The sequence below is a fragment of the Canis lupus genome, chromosome 13, assembly GCF_011100685.1.
Source record: "Canis lupus familiaris isolate Mischka breed German Shepherd chromosome 13, alternate assembly UU_Cfam_GSD_1.0, whole genome shotgun sequence".
Classification (NCBI taxonomy): domain Eukaryota; kingdom Metazoa; phylum Chordata; class Mammalia; order Carnivora; family Canidae; genus Canis; species Canis lupus.
Window position 1 is genome coordinate 38,067,120 of NC_049234.1, and position 8,165 is coordinate 38,075,284.

Genomic DNA, 8,165 nt, shown 5'->3' on the forward strand with positions numbered 1-8,165 from the left:
GCTTGCCTGCCTAGCTTCTCTTCTCAGTGAGGGACTTGCTCTGAGGCCACACCACTCCTTTCCTGGAGCCCACCCCCTTCCGAGGACCCCCGTCCAGTGCAGAGCCCATGAGAAGCTCTGGGGGCACCTTCTGCTGCCGCTGTGTGGCTCCTGCCTGCCTAATGCCCTGTGCTTTCCCTCTGAGCCCTCGGCACCAGAGACTGGCCTGGGGTCCCCCTTGGGGCCAGCTTCCTGTCCTCTCTGCACAAATGCTGGAGGTTGGCCTGGTGCCAGAGCACCATCAGAGGGACAGGGCTGTCCCCAGGGTGCACCTGTTGCCTCGGTGCATGCCATCACATGACAGCATTTGCAACCCTGGCCCAGAGTAAGGGTGGAAGAGATGACAGGGCCGGCCCTTGGGCACAGCCCCTGAGTGTGGTCATTGTGCTCTTTGCGGAGCTCCACTGTCACCAAATGACTGGCAGCTGGTTTGTCCAGGGGGTGGGCCCAGGGGGTGGGAGCCAGAGATGCAAGGGGCCTAGTGCACACAGAACTGTCTCCTGGCTCCAGGACTGCTTCCACCTCACCTAACGAGGGGCAGGGGCTGGAACACAGGCGGAGTCACCGTCTAAACGGTGTGGCCTGTGCTGGGGTGGGGGCTGGGCAGCTTAGGAGCCCGAGCTCCGCTCACCTGTGAAAGCTGCTGCTCCCTGCTGCTGCAGGAGGCACAGGTGGGAAGGGCAGGGACAGCTGGCCAGAGGGTGCGCCTGGACCACGTGGCTACAAGCACAACAGGACTCGGGGGAGGCCAAGAAAGGAGGCCAGGCCGTATGGCTCAGGCTTGGCTTGGAGACAACGGGGCTGCCAGGGGCCAGGTGATGGACAGGGCATCAGATGAGTGTGAAGGAATGTCCCAACCCAGCAAAGCAGAGGGAGGCCCCCCTCCCAGAAGCCAGCCTTGGGAATTGGGGCCAGGAGGGGCGGAGGGGCACCCTGTGCAGGGGAGGAGCCAGGAAAGGTGGGAGCTGTCTGCTGGGCTTGGTGAGCGGCAGCCCCCAGGCGAGACACCAGGTGTGTCTACACAGAGGGCTGGTGCCAGTGGAGAGTCGTGGACTCCGTTGGGCTGTGAAAGGGAGCTGGTCGTGGGAAGGGGCTGAGGTGGAAGGAGTCTCTGGGTTAGATTGGCTGGAGGAGTTGGCAGGACAGATGTGTGTGTGTGTGTGTGAGGGGAGCCCACAAGGATTTGTGGTGCTGTCTGGAGGGAAATCTGAGATCACAAGACTTAACAAGATGGGTGATTAATATATATGTTTAGGAATGTGTTGGAATATTTTGTTGTGTTTTATTGTTAACACCAGAATGTGCAGAGATCACATTTGAGATGTGTTATTCAGCACAACGTGGAGGGTGCCGACAGGCTGCAAGGGCCCCCCAGGGCAACGAGGCCACACCAAGCCACGCAAAAGCAAACTGGTCAGCAAGCACATTGAGGCCAAGGAACATTCCAGCACATCTGGCTCCTCGGTGGCCCTTCCACCTGAATCAAAGTATCCCCAAGCCTCCCTGACTCCCTTCTCCAGCTGTCGTCAGAACTGCTGCCTTTGCTCAGTGGCCTTGTTTCCCTTCCCAGCCTGAGTGACTGCAATTTCTTATACTTAAAAAAAAAAAAAAAAAAAAACCAAAACTGGCAGAAATACTAATTTCATAATGTTAGCACTTAGAATGAGGGCCTTCCTAAGCATTTGGTGTCAAACTGTGTTATTCCAAATCAGTCACTCTCCAGAGGTGACAGAGATACAGGAAAGGTAGGCAGGGGGGCGGAATTAGATCTCACAGGTTGGTGACAAAGAGGGAAGGATCCAGAAGAGGGTGGAGTCAGGGCCTGCTGGGCACTGAAGCGAGGTGGGAGGGGGCCCAGGCACCACCACGCCGACCCCACCCTCACCTATTCAAGTACTAGCGGTCTGGTCCAGCCCTTCCCCAGCGTGGCTGGGGCACAGTATCCATCCAGACCCAGTTTTATTGTGCTGCAAAACCTGGCGGCTCACCGCTTGCTGGCGCCCTGCAGGAATCGGCCAGGTCTGTCTGCCTCAGTTCTCCTGGCAGGGCAGTGTCTCAGGGGGCCCCCCATCCCTCTGCCAGGAGCCCAGGGGACAGCGCTTCCTGAGATGAACAACCTTTGGGTCTGACCCCAACTCCATCCTGGATGGCCTGCAAGCAGCTCTGCCTCCCCACAGTGACAGGCTGGGCCACTAAGGAGGGTGCCGGAGGCAGAGAGGAGGGATGCCAGCAGGGCAGGAAGGGAGCCTGAGCACCTGAGGTGGAGGGGGAGACCCGGGCCGGGAGGCAGAGGTGGAGGCCCAGGGAGGGAGGCTGGGGCTGCCAGGACGCAGGAGAGAGGCAGCAGTGAGGCAGGAGGCAGTGAGCGGAGAAGAGCCCTGAGATACAGAAGCCCTGAGACATGGGGCCCCACAGACGGGGCCTAAGGCACAAAGATGGGCCCTGAGGTGAGTGAAGGGCTACAGGGGACTTGACTCCAGAAGCAATGGGGAGGCAGAGGTGCAGGAGGGGGAGGCTCAGGGCACAGGGAGGGATGGAGCCAGCGGGGTACAGCGCGGGGCAGTGAGGGGCTGGGGCCCCCGCGGGGAGAGGCCAGGGCAAAGGGCAGGCCAGCCCCTGGCTGAGCCCCAGGTGGAGCCGAGCTGGCTGCGCTCAGCGGTTCTGCTGCCTGGTGTGAAGGCAGGTGCCCGCCCGGTGGGTGGCAGTGAGGCAGGCACCTGGGCCTGGGCTGTGGGGCCAGGAGGCTCACTTCTTGCTTTTGAAGGTGCCCAGGATCTTGGGCATGAACTTGCCCACCTTGCTGTCCCTGGTGTCCTCCTCTGCTGGGCCCTCCCCTGCCCCCGGGCCTCCGGCCTCTTCCTTTTTGCAGAAGACCTCGAAGCGGCTGTAGACGCGCTTCTCCTTGCGCATACTCTCCATGCGGCGCAGCAGCCGGTCGCGGTCCTCAGCGCTGGCGGGCAGGGTGCGGCTCAGCCTCCCCTGCGTCCCCAGGCTGTCCGAGCGGAAGATGGCAGAGCATTTGTCCTTGTCGGACATGTCAGGGGCCAGGCCGCCAGCGGTGGGGGATCGGCCCAGTTCAGGGCTGCTGTGAGCCAGGCCCGGGGCGGGGGCCGGGACCGCGCGGTGTTTCTGGCCGTGGGCGCTGATCTGCTCCAGAATGGCTTTCGTGTCATCCCGCAGGTTGCTGCTGTACAAGGCGTTGGCTGTGGCAGAGGCCGTGCGCGCCCGCGGGCCCCGCTCGTCCGCAGCGGCAGCAGCCTCGGTGCTGTCGGCCCGGCCCAGCGACGGCCGCCGGGGGCTCTCGGGCTGCCCGTTCTCCTGCGGCGCCGGGAAGCCGCCGTCTTCCTCTGCGCGCCGCTCCCCCTTGGGGCTCAGCAGCTGGCGGAGGCGCAGGGAGCCCTTGCGCAGCACCTCCATGGGGCCGCCCGCCGACTCCTCCGCGGTGCCGGTCTTGGCGGACTCCTCGGCGAAGGTAAGGGTGAGGCTGGCCCGGCGCTCGGGCACGGGGGGCACTGGGCTGGCCCGGCGCTCGGGCACGGGGGGCACCGGGCTGGCCCGGCGCTCCGGGAAGGCCGAGGTGGGGCTCCCTTTCCGCTCCGGGTAGGCAGAGGCGGGGCTCCCCTTGGGCTCAGGGTGAGGTGCCTGGCGCGGCCCCTCTGGGGGGGGGCTGTCCCGCCCTTGTGGGGAACCGGGGCGGCCCTGGGCGGAGAGGAAGCGGGAGGGCAGCCGGTCGGTGCCGCCGCGGCCCAGCGTGTCCAGCAGCTGCGTGGCAGTCAGCGTGGCGGCCCCCGGCTGCCTCTCGGCCTCCTGGTGCAGCCGCTGGGCAAAGGAGTCGCGCAGGTCCAGCAGGCAGCTCTCCAGGCTGCGGCGCTCGCTTCCCCCACCCGGCGCCACCACCTCCTCCCGCCACGCCTGGGACACAACAGCCTTGCTGTGGCTGGCGACCGCGACCGCGGCCCCCACCGCTCCCGCATCTCGCGCGGGGCCCTTGTACTTCTCCAGGAGCTCGGCCACCTTGGTGGAAGTGGCGGAGCGCGTGGCCTCGCCCCCGGGACCCAGCGTCTCGCTGACCGCCTGCTCCTTGTGCAGCAGCTGCGCCCTCTCGGTGGCGGCTGCTGGAGCCCCACCCGCGCCCTCGGCCGGCGAGGCGCTGAAGATCAGGGAGGAGCGCAGGCGCGAGCTGCGCTGGATCAGCGGGTTCAGGCGCGAGCGGAAGGAGTCCTGCTTGGCCAGCCCTGCCTCCTCCAGCGTCTCGCGCTCGGGGCTGTCCCCGCGGCCGGAGCAGGGCTCCAGGCCCTTGGCCGGGAATGCCGCGGGCACGCGGGTGGCTGAGGGCAGCAGGTCCCCGGGACTTGGCCGGCCGGCGCAGCCCAGCACGTCGTCCTCGTATGCCTCGGCGTCCATGGGCGCGGGCAGGCCCTCGTCGCCCGCGTCGTCGCCATGGCAGCCGCTCAGGTAGGAGGCGAGGCGCCAGTGCCGCAGCCCCGCCCGCCCCTCGGGCCCGCCCCTGCGCTCCTGCTCCGTGTCGGGCGCCGCCTCGGGACCCGGCCTCGCCGCCGCCTGGCACGGGAAGCGCTGGCCCAGGTTGGCGCGCAGGGCCCCGCTGGGCTCCAGGCCGCGGGGCGCGGGGCCCGGGGCGGGGTCCGAGCCGTGGCGCACCTCGCGTGAGGCGCTGGACGGCACGTAGTCCAGCCGCTGGTGTCCGTCGGGGCCGAGCTCGGGGAAGCGCGGCCCGAGCCCCAGGGCCAAGTCGTCGTGCTCGGTGAAGCCCGGGCGGCCGGCACGCAGCTTCTCGAACAGGCCCTGCGGGCGCGCGGGCGCAAGCTGCGGCTCCCACTGGTAGTGCTGCTGGTACAGCTGGTCTCGTTGGAAGTGGCTGGTCTGAAAGCGCAGGTCGTCGCCGTGGCTGAGGAACGTCTGCCGCGACACCTGCCGAGCGGCCGCGAAGTTCTCCACGGCGCCCGAGCCGTCGGCGGCTGCGAAGCTGTGCCGCTTGAAGGCGTCCATCTCCAGGTGCCGGGCCTGGAAGAAGGCCCGCGGGCCGGCGAGCTCGCCCCCCGCGCCCGCCTCGGCGTCCAGCCGCCGCGCCAGAGGCCGCAGCCCTGCGTGCGGCTCCAGGGCTCCGCCGGGCATCCGCATGGGCTCCTCCCGGCGGAAGGCCGACAGGAAGTGGCGGTCAGGGTCGAGGAAAGAGGGGAATCCCAGGCCCTCCTCCCGAGGCGGTGGGAACAGGAGGTGCGCCCGTTTGGGGAAGGAGAAGGGGGTCGGCGCACCCATAAGGGGCCCCGCTCCCGTGTACGGGGCCAGGGTGTAAGCGTCCATGCGGGCCAGCGCCCCGGCTGAGGGCACCAGAGGCTCGGACTGCGCGAACAGGATGCGGAACTCCTCATCGAAGCTGGAGACCAGCTCGCCCTGGAACACGTGCGCCAGGCTGCGGTGGATCTTCTCGAAGGACCACATGAAGCTGCGGGGCGGGTAGTGTCAACATCAGAGTTGAGGCGGGGGCGGGGCTCCGCGGAAGGGCCCTGGGGTTCTGAAGTGTCAAGTCTTCAAGGACCCGGGTGGGGGTGGGGGTGCTGTGTCGGGGCCACTGGACCCCGGGTGGGGAGCCGCAGGGGCCATGAGGCCACCGCGCGGGGCGCACCTGTAGCTCCCGCTCATCACCACCGCGCAGTCCACCAGCAGAAACTTCTCCTTCACGTGGCCCTTGAAGGACTTCCCCGTCCGGCAGTAGTAGGTGGGGCCTGCCACAGTGCGCACGCGCAGGAACTGGGGAGGCAGAGGCGTGAGGTCTCCGCAGGGCAGCCCTCCACCGCCCCTGCCCGCCCTCCCGGCACTCACATCCACGTGGTGCAGGTTGACGCGGCACTTGTCAGCCATGTCCAGGAAGTGCTGGGCGTTCATCTCATCCAGGAGGATGTAGACCGGGACTCGGCGGGCGGCTGCCTCCAGCACTTCACCAAGCAGGTCCACGTCGGTGAACATGTCCATCACCACGGCCACCACCTGCAGGGGGGCGGGTTAGGGACAGAGGACAGACCCCTCTGCTGTCCCCACCATTCTTTAGCTGTACCCGCAGGGCCCGGACAGGCCCCGGGATCACCCACAAATGCTGCAAATCACCCCCTAGCCCCTCCCAGGGGAGAGGGGGCCCTGCCAGGGAGGGGGAGTCCGGAGAAAAGTCCTACAGAGGGGGTTTGGGGCTGCTGGCGGGCAGGTGGCCCATGATGGAGCCCTAGGCACAGGGCCTACCTCCCACTGGGTAAGGCACAAGGCAAATGAAGCGCCTGCGACACACCTCACACGGCCCTGCCCTCAGATGGCGAAGCCGGGCCCAGGTCGGCCCTACAGATAGCAGCGCCCAGGCCCCAACCTACAGGTAGCCGAGCCAAAGCTCTAGCTCTGCCCCTGAGAGGAGACTGCTGCGGAGGGTGCAGGCGGCAGTTGCGGGTCTTTGGCTCCTGGACCTGCTGCCTCAGCCTCCCTTCGCTGTCTGCCACCTGCTTGGTGGGGGGAAGCCCTCAGTTGGGTCAAAGGAGACTGGAGAGAATCCTCTGAACAATACACCCCAACCAGGAGGGGGGCCCAGCCACCCCAGAGTCCTGGGGCTTCTGGGCACTGGCCACGGCCAAGGGCACGCAAATCCGGGCAGCGTGCAGTCACCAAACAGTCCGGGACCCTAAAGTGCGCTGCCAGGGAGCCCATGCTGTAGCTTGAAAGCTGGAGACGTGTGGCCAGCTGGCCCAGGGCTCACCCCTGCCCCCCAAGCTGTAAGTGCTGGTATTTTTCTTTCCCCGCGCCCGCCTGCTCACACTCCTGCTCGGAGGGCTGCCCCCGTTGTCCACCCAGCCCGCGACAGCACACCTGCTGGGCAGAGCGGATCATCCTCCGAGCCTCATCCTTGATGCTGGGGCTGTCGGGCGGTGGTGGCTGCACCAGTGTAGTAACTTCGGTGCCCTGGAAGCCGAAGGTCAGGGGCCAGCCTAGGTCAAGCTCGGGCACCGCCTGGTCTGAGTTCATGGGCCAGTAGGTGCCTGAGGAGCCATCCATGTCCACGTTGGGAGGGCTGCCATCAGGGGGCTCGCGAGCAACATGCTGCGGGGGCCGCAAGTGGCGGCTCACGTGCTCCAGCTCCTCAGGGCACAGGAAGGCAGGTGCCCCCTCAGACGCCAGGAAGCGGCTGTAGGCCTCCGGGCCTCCCTCGGCCAGGGCATCTACTGCCAGGCGGTAATACTCTTTGTAGTGAGGTGGCAGGTACCCAGGTGCCAGTGGGTTGTCCCCCTGCGAGGAGCTCTGGGAGCGGCGGGCCATGTTGGGGCCAGGGGCCTGGGAAGGGGCAGGGAGACACATTACTGGGGAAGGGGCACAGGGCCCATTCCTGACCCCCCCTTCCCCGCCGCTGGGTGTAGACACAGTGTAGAAAGGGCGGGGGAGTGCAGGCCATGCCTGGACCCTGAGGTGCCCGTAGCTGGGGATGCAGACTGTGCCGCTGGGCCCCTACGCTCACCGGGACCTCAACAGTGCATGCACCCTGGTTTCCAGGCAGGGGTGCTGGCTGCACGAAGCCCCTGCTCGGGGGCACCATGTGGCCCCCATGACCCAGGCACTTCTTTATGGGCCTATTCCTCCACAGGAAGAAAACCAATTCTTTTAGATTATTGGTATAAAGAAAATATAATCCAGACGAGATTCTTTATTATATTTACTTTCTTCTGATCTTGGCATTAATGCATTTTTGTGGGCCCAGAATGAAATTGTGTGTACTGAGCAAGTCAGGTGGCTCCCTGGCTGTGCGTGTCGGCAGTCCAGGGGGCTAAGGGGGACCCAGGGCCGCTCACTGGCCCTCTCTGGCCCGTTACCTCCACTGTAAAATGCAGCCGTCAGGATTCGCCTGATACCATACATGGCCCCTCATGAGCTTTGGTTACAAAACTTGTCACTCCTTCTGTCCCAAGACTTAGCATTAAATCCACAGCCCTGGCCATACCTGCGCCCGTCCTATGGGGTCACACAGAGCCCCACAACCTATGCACGGCCTTCAGTCTCCATACTCTGACCCCTGCCCTTTGTCCCTGTGCACCAGGACCACTCCCTTCCCCTTGGCCCATCCCTCCACCTTCCTAGCT

At 65.9% G+C, this 8,165-nt stretch overlaps 1 protein-coding gene across 1 annotated transcript; it reads right to left on the bottom strand.

Annotated features, from left to right (window-relative positions):
* Nucleotides 1-2,756: 2,756 nt before the first annotated feature.
* On the bottom strand, nt 2,757-7,365 carry FAM83H (family with sequence similarity 83 member H). Its single transcript, NM_001289427.1, is given in 4 exon segments — nt 2,757-5,503; nt 5,684-5,808; nt 5,881-6,045; nt 6,904-7,365. Coding segments are annotated over 4 exon segments (3,456 nt in total). The 5' UTR covers nt 7,351-7,365; the 3' UTR covers nt 2,757-2,784.
* Nucleotides 7,366-8,165: the final 800 nt, after the last annotated feature.